Source organism: Salmo salar, chromosome ssa02 (assembly GCF_905237065.1).
Source record: "Salmo salar chromosome ssa02, Ssal_v3.1, whole genome shotgun sequence".
Taxonomy (NCBI): Eukaryota; Metazoa; Chordata; class Actinopteri; order Salmoniformes; family Salmonidae; genus Salmo; species Salmo salar.
Genome location: NC_059443.1, coordinates 46,158,750 through 46,179,785, shown reverse-complemented (window position 1 = coordinate 46,179,785; position 21,036 = coordinate 46,158,750). Strand labels below are relative to the sequence as shown.

Below are 21,036 nucleotides of genomic sequence, written 5' to 3'. Positions count from 1 at the left end.
CAAAAAATGTGTGTTGACCTAGGATCGTACTTATCTGATTCTGTCATGGCTTCAAGAGCTTTGTCCAAGTACTGGTGGACTCCACTAACAAAAGAATGGGTGATCTGACCAGAGGTCCAAGACCTTAAGAACAGTTTAGAGTTTTCCCAGGAAGAGGTGCATGTGCTGAAAGAGACTTGAGGCAAGATAACAAAGTCCACCTGAGATGACATCAGCACTGTCTGTGAATCATCATTATTACAGATGACTGGGAAAACCAACTTGTCTAGAGGGACAATCCAGGAGGAGTAACACTGTTACCAGAGTCTCCACGGGCCTGGAAAACCTGTAACCAGCCCAGGTGAAAAGACCCAGGCTGATAGTTGTCAGGTTCAAGGACAAGATGACTGTTTTGGAGAGGGGCAAGAACTTGAGAGGAACCAACATCTTCCTCAACAAAGAACTTATCCCAGCTATGAAAGCTGCCAGAGAGTGTGAGGACATTGCTTACATCTGCAATGACAAGCTCATCGTCCACCTTCCCTCTCAAAAGACTGGGAGGAGAAAGAGAGCCAAACTTCTGGGTTGGTAGCTTTAGCACATCACACACACCAACTGACACTCACAAGTCCCTGATTGTTTAGCTTATTGTTTAGCTTAGTCAATGTGTTTTTTTTTTATTTCACTTTTTTTTGTGAGAATAGCCTATATTAATATATGTAGCCTTAGAAATAAGGTTCACGAAATCAATAACTTGCTAACATTGGATAACATTCATGCAATGGCCATCTCTGAAACTCACTTAGATAATTCCTTTGATATAGTAGTAGCAATACAAGGACATAACATCTACAGAAAATACAGGAATGCTTATGGGGGAGGTCTTGCTGTATATGGAGACATATTCCTTTAAAACTTAGAGGACCTTATGTCATGTTGAAGTGTTGTGGTTGCAAGTTTACCTGCCTCATCTAACGCCTTTTGTTTTGGGGTGCTGCTATAGGCCGCCAAGTGCTAAGTCAGTATTTGGATCAGTTCCTATAACATTGTGGCAATGACAAGAAAAGCCAAAGTGCCAAAGTAATTTTATAAGAGATCATACAAAATGTTTTATCAGGACTCTTTTGTTGAAGATGTAAAACATTAATGTCGGTCTAATGTGTATGAGGAAGGGAATCCAGATTCTGCACTGGAGGTATTTGTAAGCCAAGATAAATGACATAATGGAAAAGTACCTTAAAAGGGCAGAAAACCCAATTAATCTCCAATGTTCATTGAAGTTGATGGTTCATTTATAACAAAACCTTTCGATATTGCCAATTATTTCAATGACTATTTCACTAGTAAAGTAGAAAAACTCAATTGAAATGACATTTGAAAAGGGAACCCTCATAATAAAAGAGAAGGATTGCTGTTTTGAATTTGGTCAAGTCCATGTGGGAGAGGTGGTAAGCTATTGTTATCCATCAATAATAAGCCACCAGGAATAGACAACCTTGATGGGAAACTATTGAGAATGGTAGCAGACTGTGTATCATCAGTAGATCTCCCCTCTTCATAACTGATATTTTCATCTGTGTCACATGAAACCGCTCGCATGTGCAGTGCGCTTTTTTACAGTATGTTTCGACCGGAAGCGATGCCTCCTCTTGACAACTCTTCGCTCCAAAGATTTGCCGCTTCGTGGGTGTAGGTATTCAAATGAGTAAATACATTTTAGAAAATGTAAAAAAAAAAAAACATGTTTTATTAGCTAGGTACATCAGGCCACTGTATGCAGAGGTGTGTATTCATGGATGCCAAGGAAAGCCAGGCTTCCCCCTAAAATTGACCAAGATGTTTTTTTTATCTTTCATCTCTCTGTGTTTCATAATTTTCCTTCAATTCGCAAGAGGCTGAATGTATCTCACTGGAGAAAGTATCCGAGCAAGCGAAACAGCACCCCTCTGTCTCTGTGTAGGCCATCTATCTGATGCATCTGGTCAAAAAGAGTATTTGGCCTTCCTTGATGAAAAAGTATTAAACAATATCCAATCAGTGTTGAGCTAAACAGAGTAAGCTCAACTGTGAATGGTCCTGGAGCACCAAAAAAAAAAAAAAGTGTAAAGGAAAGCCAGTTTGGATTTGGCTTCACTCCAATCACATCACACTGAGAGCAACACGTCATTGACAGAAACAACTTGAATTGTTGCATCTCGTTGTGTTGTCCTCCAGTGGGTAGCTAGCTAGCTAAAATTGTCCCTTTCCTAAATTAGTCATGGCTGGAGATAAAGATTTGGACTTCTGGTTTTACTTAATTCTCCACACAGGCCAATGATTATAAAGGCGATTCTGATACAAGCACAAATTCATACATTGTGCCCCTGGCCTAAGAGGATGGAAGTTCAATATGTAGCTAGATGTAGAAGGCTAATGTTAACTTGCTAATGTTGCCCATGAAAGGAAGTTAGGCTAGCAACCAAACATTTTAGCCACGTAGCCTAGGACAACAAAAAAATGTAATTCTGTACTGTATGACAGTCATAGACCTTTCGTCAACATGAAAGATGGGAGGATGGCATTGTAGTAGGGTGAGTCAACATGTGTTTTCTACTCCTACAAATGCACAAACAAACAAATCAGAACCATGGATAGCCATATCATATTTAGTTTACGTTGATTGGACTAAATTGTTTTTGGTATATTTTAGTTGTCACTGTAAGCATAGGTGATTTGCTGAAGTTGAAATTGTGCTGGAATAGTGGAGGAATCTCCTGTTTTCTTTGCAACTAGTGGTTCTAAATCAAAAGTTGTTTAGGAGCCCGAAAATGTCAGAAACATTAGCTTGCTTGACCATGCTGTAGATCATGTAACTGTTTGTTACATGCAATATGCTTTATGGACTTCACTGTACAGAGGTTGCTCTCTGGTTTTGTGATAGAACAAAGGTGTGGTTGAATGTTCTGCCACTGTCTTATTGTCTTGGCCTTATGCCTATATATCACGGTCACAAGGAATATGAACTAACAGGTTATAGAGCAAACAATGCAATTATCCCAACACATACAGTTGAAGTCGGAAGTTTACATACACTTGGGTTGGAGTCATTAAAACGTGTTTTTCAACCACTCAACAAATTTCTTGTTAACAAACTATGGTTAAAACTATGGTTAAAAGTATACTCAAGAAAATATTGTATTGATCATAGTGATTCAGAAGTATTATTAAAACAGGTTAATATGCCCCACCAACATTAGACAACTATACAGAAAGCCCTTCAATTGCTGAAATAAGTAAATCAAATCATTGATTAGAGAATAGTCAGATTAACTGATACCTGACACGGACCTGGTGGCATAGCAGGAAGATTGAAGTACCGTGAACCAATAGTTCAAATCCCGGATGAGGACATATTGAATAATAATTACTGTATAAATGAACATGCACAATGTAGACATGTATGTCAAAGTGTGTAAAATATGCAAGGTGAAAACAATGTATGTTAAAAGTGCTGTGTGTGTGTGTGAGTATTCCAAACATTACCAACAGACTTGGAGCTATGACTGGATCAGTGGCCCACCAATCAGGGCCATGATTGGCTCGGTAACAAGATGTGATGTGTAATACATTTTTCTTGGACACATAAACGTTCTTGCAATGTTCCCATGAAACATGTCTTGAACAATTTTTATTTTGTTATTTCACATTTATTTAACCAGGTAGGCCAGTTGAGAACAAGTTCTCATCTACAACTGCGACCTGGCCAAGATAAAGCATAGCAGTGCAACAAAAACAACAACACAGAGTTACATATAAACAAAAATACAGTCAATTACACAAAAGAAAAGAAAAATAGAAAGATCTATGTACAGTGTGTGAAAATGTAGAAGAGTAGGGAGGTAGGCAATACATAGGCCATAGAGGCAAAAAATAATTACAATTTAGCATTAATACTGGAGTGATATATGTGCAGATGATGATGTGCAAGTAGGGATACTGGGGTGCAAAAGAGCAAGAGAGTAAGTAATAATATGGGGATGAGGTAGTCGGGTGAGCTATTTACAGATTGGCTGTGTACAGGTTCAGTGATCGGTAAGATGCTCTGACAGCTGATGCTTAAAGTTAGAGAGGAAGATATAAGACTCCAGATTCAGAGATTTTTGCAATTCGTTCCAGTCATTGGCAGCAGAGAACTGAAAGGAAAGGCGGCCAAAGTAGGTGTTGGCTTTGGGGATGACCAGTGAAATATACCTGCTGGAGCACGTGCTGCGGGTGGGTGTTGCTATGGTGACCAGTGAGCTGAGATAAGGCGGGGCTTTACCTAGTAAAGACTTACAGATGGCATTGTGATAGGCTACATCCAGTTTGCTGAGTAGAGTATTGGTGGTTATTTTGTAAATTACAAGTCAAGGATCGGTAGGATGGTCAGTTTTACGAAGGTAAGTTTGGCGGCATTAGTGAAGGAGGTTTTGTTGCAAAATAGGAAGCCGATTCTAGATTTAATTTGGGATTGGAGATGCTTAATGTGAATTTGGAAGCAGAGTTTACGATCTAACCAGACACCTAGGTATTTGTAGTTGTCCACATATTTTAGGTTAGAACCGTCCAGAGTAGTGATGCTAGTCGGGCGGGAGGGTGCGGGCAGCAATCGGTTGAAGAGCATGCACTTAGTTTTACAAGCATTTAAAAGCAGTTGGAGACCACGGAAGGAGTGTTGTATGGCGTTGAAGCTCGCTTGGAGGTCAGTTAGCAAAGTGTCCAAAGAAGGGCCAGATGTATACAGAATGGTGTTTTCTACGTAGAGGTGGATCAGAGAATCACCAGCAGCAAGAGCGACATCACTGATATATACAGAGAAAAGAGTCCGCCTGAGAATTGAACCCTGTGGCACACCCATAGAGACTGCCAGAGGTCCGGACAACAGGCCCTCCGATTTGCCACACTGAACTCTATCTGAGAAGTAGTTGGTGAACCAGTCGAGGCAGTCATTTGAGAAGCCGAGGCGATTGAGTCTGCCGATTTAATAATGCGTTGATTGACAGAGTCGAAAGCCTTGGCCAGGTCGATGAAGACGACTGCACAGTACTGTCTTTTATCGCTGGCGGTTATGATATCGTTTAGGACCTTGAGCGTGGCTGAGGTGCACCCATGACCAGCTCAGAAACCAGATTGCATAGTGTAGAAGGTACAGTGGGATACGAAATGGTCGGTGATCTGTTTATTAACTTGGCTTTCGAAGATCTTAGAAAGGCAGGGCAGGATGGACATACAGTTGAAGTCGGAAGTTTACATACACTTAGGTTGGAGTCATTAACTTATTTTTCAACCACTCCACAAATTCCTTGTTAACAAACTATAGTATGGCAAGTCGGTTAAGACATCTACTTTTTGCATGACACAAGTAATTTTTCCAACAATTGTTTACAGACATTATTTCACTTATAATTCACTGTATCACAATTCCAGTGGGTCAGAAGTTTACATACACTAAGTTGACTGTGACTTTAAACAGCTTGGAAAATTCATTGCTTTAGAAGCTTCTGATAGGCTAATTGACATAATTTGAGTCAATTGGAGGTGTACCTGTGGATGTATTTCAAGGCCTACCTTCAAACTCAGTGCCTCTTTGCTTGACATCATGGGAAAATCAAAAGAAATCAGCCAAGACCTCAGAAAAGAAAATGTAGACCTTCACAAGTCTGGTTCATCCTAGGGAGCAATTTCCAAACGCCTGAAGGTACCGCGTTAATCTGTACAAACAATAGTACGCAAGTATAAACACCATGGGACCAAGGTGCTGTCATACCGCTCAGGAAGGAGACGCGTTCTGTCTCCTAGAGATGAATGTACTTTGGTGCGAAAAGTGCAAATCAATCCCAGAACAACAGCAAAGGACCTTGTGAAGATGCTGGAGGAAACAGGTACAAAAGTATCTATAGCCACAGTAAAACGAGTCCTATATCGACATAACCTGAAAGGCTGCTCAGCAAGGAAGAAGCCACTGCTCTAAAACCGCCATAAAAACTCAGCCTACGGTTTGCAACTGCACATGGGGACAAAGATCGTACTTTTTGGAGAAATGTCCTCTGGTCTGATGAAACAAAAAAAGAACTGTTTGGCCATAATGACAATTGTTATGTTTGGAGGAAAAAGGGGGAAGCTTGCAAGCCAAAGAACACCATCCCAACCATGAAGCACGGGGGTGGCAGCATCATGTTGTGGGGGTGCTTTGCTGCAGGAGGGACTGGTGCACTTCACAAAATAGATGCCATCATGAGGAATGAAAAATTATGTGGATATATTGAAGCAACATCTCAAGACATCAGTCAGGAAGTTAAAGCTTGGTTGCAAATGGGTCTTCCAAATGAATGATAACCCCAAGCATACTTCCAAAGTTGTGGCAAAATGGCTTAAGGACAACAAAGTCAAGGTATTGGAGTGGCCATCACAAAGCCCTGACCTCAATCCCATAGAAAGTGTGTGGGCAGAACTGAAAAAGCATGTGTGAGCAAGGAGGCCTACAATCCTGACTCCGTTACACCAGCTCTGTCAGGAGGAATGGGTCAAAATTCAGCAAACTTATTGTGGGAAGCTTGTGGAAGCCTACCTGAAATGTTTGACCCAAGTTAAACAATTTAAAGACCATGCTACCAAATACTAATTGAGTGGATGTAAACTTCTGACCCACTGAGAATGTGATGAAAGAAATAAAAGTTGAAATAAATAATTCTCTCTACTATTATTCTGACATTTCACATTCTTAAAATAAAGTGGTGATCCTAACTGACCTAAGACAGGGAATTTTTACTAGGATTAAATGTCAGGAATTGTGAAAAAAAGAGTTTAAATGTATTTGGCTAAGGTGTATTAAACTTCCGACTTCAACTGTAGGTCTATAAGAGTTTGGGTCTAAGGTGTCTCCCCTTTGAAGAGGGGGGTGACAACAGCAGCTTTCCAATCTTTGGGGATCTCAGATGATACGAAAGAGACGTTGAATAGGCTAGTATTAGGAGTTGCAACAATTTCGGATAGTTTTAGAGAGGGTCCAGATTGTCTAGCCCAGCTGATTTGTAAGGATCCAGGTTTTGCAGCTCTTTCAGAACATCAGCTGTTTGGATTTGGGTGAAGGAGAAGCGGGGGGGTTGGGCAAGTTGCTGCAGGGGGTGCTGAGGTGTTGGCCGGGGTAGGGGTAGCCAGGTGGAAAGCATGGCCAGCCGTGGAAAAAATGCTTATTGAAATTATCGATTATTGCAGATTTATCGGTGGTGACAGTATTTCCTATCCTCAGTGCAGTGGGCAGCTGGGAGGAGGTGCTCTTATTCTCCATGGACTTTACAGTGTCCCAAAACTATTTGGAATTAGTGCTACAGGAAGCAAATTTCTGTTTGAAAAAGCTAGCTTTCCTAGCTGACTGAATACAGTATATTGGTTCCTGACTTCCCTGAAAAATTGCATATCACGGGGGCTATTCGATGCTAATGCAGAATGCCACAGGATGTTTTTGTGCTGGTTAAGGGCAGTCAAGTCTGGGTTAACCAAGGGCTATATCTGTTCTTAGTTCTACATTTTTTGAATGAAGCATGCTTTTTTAAGAGCAACCAGGCATCCTCTACTGATGGGATGAGGTCAATATCCTTCCAGGATACCCGGACGGTTAGAAAAGCATGCTCGCTGAAGTGTTTTAGGGAGCTTTTGACAGTGATGAGGGGTGGTATATTTTTATATAATGAGCTCCAGCACTAAACAATACCCAATTTTGTCGGTCCGTACTGGACCAAATCGCTGAGCGCGATATGCAACATCTGGGTCGAGCATTCCTAGGCATTAGCCAAGCATGATGGTGGAAAATGAAGTTTCATAAAGAAAGTACATATATTTTCCCAATTTCTTTGCTGCCTTCTCACCATTAAATCGAGTTAAGGAGGAAATCCACACCTTTGTAGCCTGAAGGGAGAATGTTTTACGTATGAACCGGTCCACAGGGGATACAAGTGTATAGCTGGCTGCATGCAGTCCATTTGGATGGTAAGATGAAACGGCTCAATATCGCCATCTGCCGGCCTTGGGACTACAGTCAAGTCAAGTGGGAACTAACATCACGGAAAGGAACGTTGTTCACGGAATGGTTTCAGTGCTGCACAATAATGGCATCTGTGGAAAAGGCACATGTGGAGAACTCAGCTGGGATATTAGGTAAGCTTGAATTGTTTTTCTTAGACTTGTTCAAAAATAAGTATAGCCAGCTAGCAAGATGAATAACCTTGTATCGTTTGTTTCTCCCAGACTCAACAGACTGGACTCAAGCTGGTAGCTAGGCTAGCTATAGCATTGGCACTCTAGCATGGTCAGATAATCTTAGGCTGTACGTTAGGTATCTAAAAAGTTACATTAAACCATTTGGAGTCTTAAGTAGGCAGATCAACGTACTAGCTAGCTATGTACGTCTTCACTCTGCATTTGAAATATCAAATGGAATTAACGTTCGCTTTACACGCGAAAGGTCCCAGTTTTTCGGGGCTCCCGAGTAGAGCAGCGGTCTAAGGCATTGCATCTCATTGCTTGAGTCGTCACTACAGACACCCTGGTTCTAATCCAGACTGTATCACAACCGGCCGTGATTGGGAGTCCCATAGGGTGGCCCAGCGTCTTCCTGGTTTGTCCGGTGTAGGCCGCCATTGTAAATAAGAATTTGTTCTTAACTGACTTGCCTAGTTAATAAAGTGAAATAATAAACAAATCTAAAAAGTAGGTAGCCTATGTGACGTAACTTTGCTAGCTTAGGGAGCTAATTTAGATAATTGATTAGCAAGCTGTCTGTGTAAGCTAAACATTTGATCGAATCAATAGTTAATGCCCAGCCTTAGATTGTAGCTAGTGTTTATAGAGAAGCATGAACAATGATAACATTAGGTGTTAACTGTCTGTTAGGTTAAGCTAGATCTGAAATGGCAGAGCTAAATTGTTATGAATTTGCAACCGATTAAGCCAAGCGATTATTTGTATAAGTCAATATGATAAATGCCTTATTTTCACACATCAGAAGAGGATTCTGAGCCCCAGGAGGACCACATTGCTGAGAGTGATGATTCTGACAGAGGGAGCAATGGAGAGGGGTCAGAGGATGGAGGGAGCGATGGAGAGGGGTCAGAGGATGGAGGGAGCGATGGAGAGGGGTCAGAGGATGGAGGAAGTGATGATGGAGAGAGTGATGGGGAACAGGCTAAGTATGGAGGGAGCAAAGGAGAGAAAGAAGAGGGTGAAGGCAACAGGGAAGTAGATGATGTAAACACCAACCCCAATGCTGGATGGGCGGAGGCCATGGCCAAGATTCTGCAGAAGAAAACGCCAGAGAGCAAACCCAGCATCCTGCTGAAGAACAAAGAGCTAGACAAGATAAGGGAAAAGGAGAAGAAGGTGATTCTGGAGAGGAAGAAACAGGTAGTGTTTATTTTCATGTCTGTACATGTTTGTGTGCTTGTACCTGTACGTCAATTTCTCACTTTAATGAAAACAGTTATTGAAATCCGATGATAGCCTGAGAACAGAAATGGCCTTAGACCAGTTCACCTAGCGTTAAATTGCACCCATGGCATTTAGTCAGTACAGCTTGCCTGTATGTGCGTGCTTAATAACTTTTTTTCCTGGCTGACAGACTGATAAAAAGCGAGCTTGGGAGATGATGTGTCGAGAGAAACCAGACGTTGTAAAAGACCGAGAGAATGAGAGGAACCTGCAGAGAGTTGCTACCAGGTACAAACACACTTGTGCCGCTTACAAACCTACAGTGCCTTCAGAAAGTATTCACACCACGTGACTTTTTTCAAATGTTGTTGTTAAAGCCTGAACTTAGAATGGATTAAATTTCGATTTTTGGTCACTGGCCTACACACAATACCCCATAATGTCAAAGTGGAATTATGTTTGTTTTTTTATTTTTACAAATTAATGAAAAGCTGAAATTACTTGACTCAATAAGTACAGTGCATTCGGAATAATGTGCGTAACAAGTCGCATGATAAGTTGCATGGGCTCACTCTGTGCCATAATAGTGTTTAACATAATTTCTGAATGACTACCGCATCTCTGTACCGCATACATACAATTATCTTTAAGTTCCCTCAGTCGAGCAGTGAATTTCAAACCGGTTCAACCACAGAGACCAGGGAAGTTTTCCAATGCCTCACAAAGAAGGGCACCTATTGGTAAACTTAAAAAAAAAAAAAAATAGAAATATCCCTTTGGATGGTTTATCAACACACTAAGTCACTACTGAGATACAGGTGTTCCTCCTAACTCAGTTGCCGGAGTGGAAGGAAACCGCTCAGGGATTTCTCCATGACTTTAAATGGTGACTTTAAAACAGTTAGTTTAATGGCTGTGATAGGAGAAAACTGAGGATGGATCAACAATTTTGTAGCTACTCCACAATACTAACCTAATTGACAGAGTGAAAAGGGAGCCTGTACAGAATACAACTATTCCTAAACATGCATCCTGTTTGCAACAACACACTAAAGTAATACTGCAAAAAATGTGGCAAACCAATTCACTTTTTGTCCTGAGTACAAAGTGTTTATGTTTGGGACAAATCAAATACAACACATTACTGAGTACCATGCGCCATATTTTCAAGCATAGTGGTGGCTGCAACATGTTATGGGTATGCTTGTAATCGTTAAGGACAGAGGGAGTTTTTCAGGATGAGAAACTAAACAAGAATGGAGTTAAGCATAGGCAAAATCCTTTCCACCAGACACTGGGAGATGAATTCACCTTTCAGCAGGACAATAATCTGACCAAATATACACTGAAGTTGCTTACCAAGAAGATGGTGAATGTTCCTGAGTGGCCCGAGTTAGTTTTAGCTTAAATTTCCTTGAAAATCTATGGCAAGACCTGGAAATGGTTGTCTAGCAATGATCAACAACCAACTTGACAGAGCTCGAAGAATTTTGAAAAGTATAATGGGTAAATGTTGTACAATTCAGGTGTGCAACGCTCTTAGAGACTTACCCAGAAAGACTCACAGCTGTAATTGCTGCCGATGGTGATTCTAACATGTATTGATTTAGTGGTGTGATTGTTTATGTAAATTTGTTTTTTTACATTTCTTTTTCAATAAATTAGTGAATATTTCTAAACCTGTTTCCACTTTATTATGGGGTTTTGTGTGTAGATGGGTGAGGGTGGAAAAAACACTTTAAATCATTTTGAATTCAGGCTGTAACACAACAAAAGGTGGAATTCAACAGCATATCTCTTTATGATGATACAGTGCCTGCCAGGTGAGGATGGGGATAACAAAATTATTAGATCAGGAAAAAATCCCATGCATTTATGATTTTGTGCTAAATATAAGCGTCACAAAATATTACAATTAATCTTAGTGAACTGGCTTTAAATTCTACCAGAATGACAGTGTTCTGTGTGTACCTCTCCACAGGGGAGTAGTACAGCTGTTCAACGCAGTGAGGAAGCACCAGAAAACGGTGGATGAGAAGGTGAAGGAGGCGGGCGGCTCGGAGAGGAGGAAGGCCAAGCTCCTCTCCTCTGTCTCCAAGAAAGACTTCATCGACGTGCTGCGTGGCACAGAGGGGGGCAGCGAGGTTGTCACCAAGACAGAGACACAGATGGTGAGTTTCATCCCCGATACCTCTCTCTCCCACTGATGTTGTTTTCCCAGAGTTGGTCTTAAGGCAGGTGCTAAATCTCTCCCCCCCCAAAGATGTATTGCAGCTAAAGTGTAAATTGCAGCCAGTTGTAGTTATGCTGAATATAATAATTATAATTCCATTCTCCCGGATGCCATTCGCTGTGCACCAAAACACCTCACTCGCATGGCTCTCTCAGCTATATCAATTTTTATTAGCCAATACCCTTCAAGTGATCGGGTCCTTCTCACAGGCCTAGCAGCTCCGAAGTAGCCTACAAGTGAAGACAGACACATCGGGGATGCATCAGCGTGCATCCTTCTTATCGAATTCTGATGCGCACTTTGAAGATGTTAGAAGAACTGTCCACATTTGGCTTTTCCTCAGCCAACAAGACAAGTAAACAAACAGCAAAATCACTAGCCTATGTCAATTTTCTATACCCCGTAGTAATAAAGTGAACCTAATCTATTGGTTAGCTTGTCGTTCTGTGCGAGAAATAAACATTTGAAACAGACTCTGGGGCAGTTGCGGGGCGATAGATCCCAAATTCATACAACCCCTACACACAATTGTTTTTTTTTTTAAAGCAATAGATCAACAAGTTTAGCTTAATGTCGATAAACTATTTTACATTATAAGCATTGCGCACACGGCTGTAGGCTACGCGCAAATGTTCCAATATGCAGTGGTGGAAAAAGTACCTAATTGTCATACTTGAGTAAAAGTTTAGATGCCTTCATAAAAAAGTAAAAGTGAATGTCACCCAGTGAAATACTACTTGAGTAAAAGTCTTAGTGTTTGGTTTTAAATCTACTTAAGTATCAAAAATAAAAGTGAAACTATGAATCATTTCAAATTCCTTATATTAAACAAACCAGACAGCACAAACTTTCTTGTTTTACATTTACGGATAGCCCTGGGCACACTCCAACCCTCACACATAATTTACAAACTAAGCATTTGTGTTTAGTGAGTCTGCCAGATCTGAGGCAGTAGGGATGACCAGGCATGTGTTCTTGATAAGTGTGTGAATTGGACCATTTTTCTGTCCTGCTAAGCATTCAAAATAGATCAGGTACTTTTGAGTGTCAGGGAAAATGTATGGAGTAAAAAGTACATTATTTTCTTTAGGTATGTAGTGAAGTAAAAGTTGTCAAATATAAATAGTCAATTACAGATGCCCAAGAAAACAACTTAAGTAGTACTTTAAAGTATTTTTACTTAAGTACTTTACACCACTTCCAATATGCAATTAGCAGGAAAACACCGTTCTCAAAGCACAACGCACGAGAGAGCGGTTTCGTGTGACGGAGATGAAAATATCCGTTAGAAATGTAGAAAGCTGGGAGATCTAAACATGCAACAACTAGCATGGGTTGCTAATATGACTAGAATTGGGCCTTTGGCTAATTGACAATGAAAGTTAAATAGTTTTTGATTAAAATTCTAATTGACTGAAAGTCAATGCACAACAATTGTTAATGTAGGAAAAACACTTTTCAAAGCCAAAAACATCTTTCAAGTGAATGATGAATTATACTTTGTTATTTTTATTAGGTCTAATTATTTTAATCAGGATGTTTTGTCTAATGGGGTAAATGCAGATGGACAAACCGCATGCTTCAGTCTATGTATTTATAGCCACTATGCTGCATCACTTGGGCTACAGATGATCATGCTTATTGCTTCTAGCACATCTGATAATATAGACCTCTCATACTCAACTCGGGACCTCTGACAGTTCCACAGCTTTTTTTCATTGTTCCCCTCTAGTCAAGGACTGATTAAGACCTGGGACACCAGATTTGTGCAATTAATTATCGGGTAGAACAGAAAAACAGCCGTCTCCAGACCTCTTAGGGTAAGAGTTGAATATCCCTGATATAGACCATGCATAGGTTATATGTTAAAGTATTTTTTTACGCGTATGTTATTGGGCTCATTTATTGAGGTGGAAATTATATTTTAGATGTGGTCAGCATCATTTTATTTTCATTCGTTTTGGGTAGCATGTCCTTTTAAGTCACCAGAACTGAGCTTCTCAGTCCTACATAAAAATTATCCCGGGAGGACCCTGGACCTAAGCAAGGTGACTGGAAAATGATCCTCTTTCCCTAAAAGCATGATGGTCATTACTTGCTTTCACATGAAAGGGGAAGTTAACTTGGCCCCGCAGACAAACGAGCTGAGATCGACTAAAGTTTCAGTCATAGGATTATTTTTTGCTTAATCTTACATCTAGACGTTCCGCTAGCGGAACACCTGCTCCAATATCCAATGATAGGCGTGGCGCGAATTACAAATTCCTCAAAAATACAAAAACTTCAATTTTTCAAACATATGACTATTTCACAGCATTTTAAAGACAAGACTCTCCTTTATCTAACCACACTGTCCGATTTCAAAAAGGCTTTACAGCGAAAGCAAAACATTAGATTATGTCAGCAGAGTACCCAGCCAGAAATAATCAGACACCCATTTTTCAAGCTAGCATATAATGTCACAAAAACCCAGAAGACAGCTAAATGCAGCACTAACCTTTGATGATCTTCATCAGATGACACACCTAGGACATTATGTTATACAATACATGCATGTTTTGTTCAATCAAGTTCATATTTATATCAAAAAACAGCTTTTTACATTAGCATGTGACGTTCAGAACTAGCATACCCCCGCAAACTTCCGGGGAATTTACTAACAATTTACTAAATTACTCACGATAAACGTTCACAAAAAGCATAACAATTATTTTAAGAATTATAGATACAGAACTCCTCTATGCACTCGATATGTCCGATTTTAAAATAGCTTTTTGGTGAAAGCACATTTTGCAATATTCTAAGTACATAGCCCAGCCATCACGGGCTAGCTATTTAGACACCCGGCAAGTTTAGCCTTCACCAAAATCAGATTTACTATAACAAAAATGTTATTACCTTTGTTGTCTTCGTCAGAATGCACTCCCAGGACTGCTACTTCAATAACAAATGTTGGTTTGGTCCCAAATAATCCATCGTTATATCCGAATAGCGGCGTTTTGTTCGTATGCGTTCCAGAAACTATCCGAAATGGTAAATCAGGGTCGCGCGCATGGCGCAATTCGTGACAAAAAAATTCTAAATATTCCATTACCGTACTTCGAAGCATGTCAACCGCTGTTTAAAATCAATTTTTATGCAATTTATCTCGTAAAAAGCGATAATATTCCGACCGGGAATCTCCTTTTCGGCAAACAGAGGAAAAATCACAAAGACGGGGCGGCCAGTGCACGCGCCTAAGCCCACAGTCCCTTGATCGGCCACTTGACAAAGGCGATAATGTGTTTCAGCCTGGGGCTGGGATGACGACATTCTGTTTTTTCCCGGGCTCTGAGAGCCTATGGAAGACGTAGGAAGTGTCACGTTAGAGCAGAGATCCTTTGTAATTGAATGAGATGGCAAAGAAGTTCAAGAAATGGTCAGACAGGCCACTTCCTGTAAGGGAATCTCTCAGGTTTTGACCTGCCATTTGAGTTCTGTTATACTCACAGACACCATTCAAACAGTTTTAGAAACTTTGGAGTGTTTTCTATCCAAAGCCAATAATTATATGCATATTCTAGTTACTGGGCAGGAGTAGTAACCAGATTAAATCGGGTAAGTTTTTTTATCCAGCCGTGAAAATACTGCCCCCTAGCCATAACAGGTTAACTTCACTAGGGTAGGGGGCAGTATTTTCACGGCCGGATGAAAAACGTACCCAAATTAAACAGCCTACTACTCGGGCCCAGGAACTGGAATATGCATATTATTAGTAGATTTGGATAGAAAACACTCTGAAGTTTCTAAAACTGTTTGAATGATGTCTGTGAGTATAACAGTACTCATATGGCACGCAAAAACCTGAGAAAAATCTAAGCAGGAAGTGAGAATTCTGGTGATTGTAGTCCTTTCAAGTCATTGCCAATCGAACACACGGTGAGTTAGGGTTAATTTTGCACTTCCTAAGGCTTCCACTAGATGTCAACAGTCTTTAGGAAGTTCTTTGAAGCATCTACGATGAACAGAGACTTGACTAGAAGGCATGGAAGTTGTAGACCAGGGATTGGCATCACTTCATTGGGGCGCGTTCACGAGAGAGGATGCTCTGTTCCAAAACCTTTTTCAAGACACAGGAACCGTCCAGTTGAAATATTACTGAATCTTCGCGTTCTATAGGCCCTAAAGATTGATGTTTTACAACGTTTGACATGTTTGAACGAACGTAAATACCATTTTTTTTAAACTTTTCGTTGTGACATTTCCCTCGCGCACCCTACATTTGGAGTACCTTACTGAACGCGCAAACAACATGGAGTTATTTGGACATCAATTATGGATTTTATCGAACAAAACATTTGTTGAGTACCTGGGATTCCTGGAAGTGCCTTCTGATGAAGATCATCAAAGGTAATGTGAATATTTCTAATACTATTTATTAATTTAGATGACTCCAACATGGCGGCTATCTGTATCGCCTAGTGTTTTTTTCTGAGCTCAGTACTCAGATTATTGCAAAGTGTGATTTCCCAGTAAAGTTATTTTTAAATCTGGCAATGCGGTTGCATTCAGGAGATGTTAATCTATAAATCTTTGAATGACAGTTTAATATTTTATCAACGTTTTTGACGAGTATTTTTGTAGATTGTGGTACTGATTCATCAGCAGTATTGGAGGCAAAATATTTTCTCAACGTCACGCAGCAATGTAAAATGCTGTTTTTATATATAAATATGAACTTGATCGAACAGAAAAATGCATGTATTGTATAACATAATGTCCTAGGATCGTCAAAGGTTAGGGCTTCATTTAGCTGTGTTTTGGGTATTTGTGATGCATGCTAGTTGCTTAGAAAATGGCTGTGTGGTTGTGTCGATGTACTCTTCTAACATAATCTAATGTTTTGCGTTCGCTGTAAAGCCTTTTGGAAATCGGACAACGTGGTTCGATTCAGGAGAAGTGTATCTATAAAATGGTGTAAAATAGTCCTATGTTTGAGAACTTTGAATTATGACATTTTGTGGTTTTAAATCTGGCGCTCTGATTTTTCACTGGCTGTTGAATAGGCTGTCAAGGCAAAGGGTGGCTACTTTAAAGAATATAAAATATATTTTGATTTATTTAACACTTTTTGGTTACTTCATGATTCTGTAGGTGGTGTTTCATAGTTTTGATGTCTTCACTATTATTCTACAATGTAGAAAATAGTAAAAATAAAGAAATCCTTGAATGAGTAGGTGTGTCCAAACTTTTGACGGGTACTGTATATATGGATGATTTATAAAGCTAGGCACATTTAAGTTAGGCTATTGATTATAGACCTAATTAAGTTGGGATTTCCGTTCTCCTCACTTTGACAATTAAGGTAAGGGCTGTTTTCGTGTCTCTTAAGTCTGCTGCTGCCTACGCCACATTGTTCTCAACACCAATATGCTGGTTAATTTAGCTGTTATTCACATGGCAACATGGTCTAGGAAAAGGTGCCAATTCAACAGCGCACTGATATTTCAGAACTGTGGACAGCGACCGCTATCCAACACATTTGTTACAAAATAATATTTTTTATTTGTGTTGCACCATGGACTGTGCCATCCCCACGGCCTCCACAATGGATCAGTCCACAAGGTGTCTTGTACACCATGATTTTAGTTTTTTTTGCTACTTCTCAACTAAAGAAATCTCAGTTGACCAAACAATCGATCAGTTGACTAAATGGGGTCAGCCCTCTTTGCAACCCAACTCACCTGGTAAAATAAGGAATAAATCAAATAAAAACTGTTAGCTTGGATATAGCATGTGATAAGTAGTGTTTAAAAAATCTAATAATCTGATATGGTGGCAGTTATGGGGCAGAGGTGCACTGTGTTGATTGGGAATGTGAAGATGTCTCCGCTTTGGCCTATGTCCCACTTTTCGGCCTTCTCACATCTGTATAAATATTAGAGGTCGACCGATTTATGATTTTTCAACCCCAATACGATACCGATTGGAGGACCAAGAAAAGCCGATGCCTGTTTTTATTTATATATATTTGAAATGATGACAATTACAACAATACTGAATGAACAATGAACACTTATTTTAACTTAATATAATACATAAATAATATATATTTAGTCTCAAATAAATAATGAAACATGCTCAATTTGGTTTAAATAATGCAAAAACACAATGTTGGAGAAGAAAGTAAAAGTGCAATATGTGCCATGTAAAAAAAGCTAACGTTTAAGTTCCTTGCTTAGAACATATGAAAGCTGGTGGTTCAATATTCCCAGTAAAGAAATATTACGTTGCAGTTATTATAGGAATTATGACGCGTCGACTATTTCTCTATACCATTTGAATTTGATATACCTTTGTCTATTGGATGTTCTAATAGGCACTTTAGTATTGCCAGCCTAATCTCAGGAGTTGATAGGCTTGAAGTCATATACAGTGCTGTGATGAAGCATTACTAAGAGCTGCTGGCAAACGCAGTAAAGTTTGAATGAATGCTTACGAGCCTGCTGCCGCCTACCACCGCTCAGTCAGACTGCTCTATTAAATCATAGGCTTAATTATAATATAATAAACACAGAAATACGAGCCTTTGGTCATTAATATGGTCAAATCCGGAAACTATCTTTTCGAAAACAAAACGTTTATTCTTTCAGTGAAATACGGAACCGTTCCGTATTTTATCAAGGAGGTGGCAACCCTAAGTCTAAATATTGCTGTTACATTGCACAACCTTCAATATTATGTAAAATTCTGGCAAATTAGTTCGCAACGAGTCAGGCGGCCCAAACTGTTGCATATACCCTGACTCTGCGTGCAAGGAATGCAAGAGAAGTGACACAATTTCCCTGGTTAATATTGCCTGCTAACATTTAAAAAAAAATAAACTAAATATGCAGGTTTAAAAAATATATATATACTTCTGTGTGTTGATTTTAAGAAAGGCAAAAGATGTTTAGGGTTAGGTACATTCGTGCAACGATTGTGCTTTTTTCACGAATGTGCTTTTAAGTCATCACCTGTTTGCCGAAGTAGGCTGTGATTCTATGATAAATTAACAGGCACCGCATTGATTATATGCAACGCAGGACAGGCTAGTTAACCTATTAATATCATCAACTATGTGTAGTTAACTAGTGATTATGTGAAGATTGATTGTTTTTTATAAGATAAGTTTAATGCTAGCTAGCAACTTACCTTGGCTCCTTACTGCACTCGCGCAACAGGTGGTCAGCCGATTAATCGGTCGACCTATAATAAATATATAGAATTTCTGCTGTCATACTAACAGCAGCACCATAGGGACAGTCTGACATACATGTTGATATACTAACAGGGCCTCTGAGCTTCAGGGTTAGAGGGTCAGTGTTATAGCTGGGCTGGCACTGGGGATCGAAGGGTTTAGATTGATGCCAATCCCCAAACTACTATCTATTGAGTCTAGGAAATTTTTCCGAAGCCCAAACCCAGGATATTTTTCTGGTGATGGACATGGGATTTTAACATTAATAAAATGCGTATTGTATAGGGCAGGTCTGTAATAATTGCCATCATAACCGCTTATTTAATTGTAATAATTTAATAAATATTCTCTGGAGTGGCCTGTTGTCATAAGTGTAATTTCCCTTGATGTCCACATGGTGGCACTGTTGGCTTTGGGATGTTGTGAAACTTCCTTGGAGACTATTGTTATGAGACTGAGGAGTTGGGCGTTATAGTGGTGGTCTATTCCTGTGTTTGATCATACACCTGAAGCGGAAATATTTTATATAAGAAATGGATCATGTATGGGTAATAAGTACCATCTTTGTAAAAAGCTGATATATTTTGTTTGTGTATAGACTGGCAGGGAGGCAGAAGAGAAGCCAGCCTGGAGCGTGTTGAGAGACGACTTTATGATGGGAGCCTCCATGAAGGACTGGGACAAGGAGAGCGACGAGGAGGGGGGCGAGCAGGAGGCACCAGGGGGTGTGGAGGACGACAACAGCGAGTCGGACTGAGCAGACAGGCCCATCTAAGTGTGTGTATGACGGAGCACGCCCAGGAGTGTGTGTGTGTACACAAGACCGTGCCTTTTGAGTCCACTGTGAGGAATGGAGCTGAAGGTTCCTGCATCGCTGAGATCGGCTCAACCCAGCCTCCCTCTCCTCTTCCCCCAGAGGCAGCTCTACCAGGACCAAAGACCCCTCTTTGTATTTTCTATATGGAACCAGGAGCTGAAGAAAGACTGCGGTCAAGGTCCTGTTCTGGCTCACAATGCATTGGGTCAGGATACCTAGTTTGTGTAATGCTGGTGCTTTCTGGCTTGTCAAGGTCCCACTGAACATTTTTCCATCTGAACTCTGTGTATATAGACCTCTTTTTCCCCTAACGGTTGCATGTCCCTCAATAAAAAGCCAGTTGATAAACATTTCCCTTTTCAGTTTTGTGTTGAATAGTTTTTTTGGTGAACTGAGTTATAGCACTAGTTTAACTAAAGACTTATCAATGTGTTTATACACTGTGTACAAAACATTATGCACACCTGATATTTCCATGAGACTGACCAGGTGAATCCAGGTGAAAGCTATGATCCTTATTGATGTCACTCGTTAAATCAACTTCAATGTGTAGATGAAGGGGAGGAGACAGGTTAAAGAAATATTTAAGACTTGCGACAATTGAGACATGGATTGTGTATGTGTGCCATTCAGGGGGTGAATGGGCAAGACATAATATTTAAGAACTGCAACGCTGCTAGGTTTTTCACGCTCAACGGTTTCCTGTTTGTATCAAGAATGGTCCACCACCCAAAGGATGCCAACTGTAGCTCAGTTGGTAGAGCATGGTGTTTGCAACGCCAGGGTTGTGGGTTCGATTCCCACGGGGGGCTAGCACAGGAAAAAATGTATTAAATGAAATGTATGCATTCACTACTGTAAGTCGCTCTGGATAAGAGCATCTGCTAAATGACTAAAAATGTAAATGTAAAAAATCCAGCAAATTTGACAACTGTGGGAAGCATTGGAGTCAACATGGGCCAGCATCCCTGTGGAACTCTTTCGGCACCTTGAGGCTGTTCTGAGGTCAAAAAGGGGGGAGGGTGCTACTCAATATTAGGAAGTTGTTCTTAATGTTTTGTACACTGTTTGTTTATTTAGTTTATTTCATACATTTTATATATATATATATATTATGCAGTGGTAGAAAAAGTACCCATTTGTCATGCTTGAGTATAAGTAAAGATACCATAATAGAAAATTACTCAAGTAAAAGTGAAAGTCAGCCGGTAAAATACTACTTGGGTAAAAGTATTTGGTTTTAAATATGCTTAAGTATTAAAAGTAAAAGTATAAATCATTTCAAATTCCTTATTTTAAGCAAAGCAGACAGCACCATTTTCTTGTTTTTAGTGAGTCCTCCAAGCA

General features: G+C 40.0%; 1 protein-coding gene across 1 annotated transcript; it reads left to right on the top strand.

Moving 5' to 3' along the window:
• Positions 1-8,008: 8,008 nt before the first annotated feature.
• On the top strand, positions 8,009-20,041 carry LOC106584165 (RRP15-like protein). Its single transcript, XM_014169112.2, has 5 exons — positions 8,009-8,151; positions 8,999-9,396; positions 9,611-9,708; positions 11,402-11,591; positions 19,471-20,041. Exons 1-5 carry the CDS (start codon positions 8,103-8,105, stop codon positions 19,627-19,629), a joined length of 894 nt encoding a protein of 297 aa, XP_014024587.1. The 5' UTR covers positions 8,009-8,102; the 3' UTR covers positions 19,630-20,041.
• Positions 20,042-21,036: the final 995 nt, after the last annotated feature.

Bases quoted from the DNA above. Each gene is read 5' to 3' on its own strand.
- LOC106584165 (XM_014169112.2), top strand. From the start codon at position 8,103: ATGGCATCTGTGGAAAAGGCACATGTGGAGAACTCAGCTGGGATATTA. The intron at 8,152-8,998 runs GTAAGCTTGAAT...TTCACACATCAG, and splicing joins GAACTCAGCTGGGATATTAG to AAGAGGATTCTGAGCCCCAG. The intron at 9,709-11,401 runs GTACAAACACAC...ACCTCTCCACAG, and splicing joins CTGCAGAGAGTTGCTACCAG to GGGAGTAGTACAGCTGTTCA.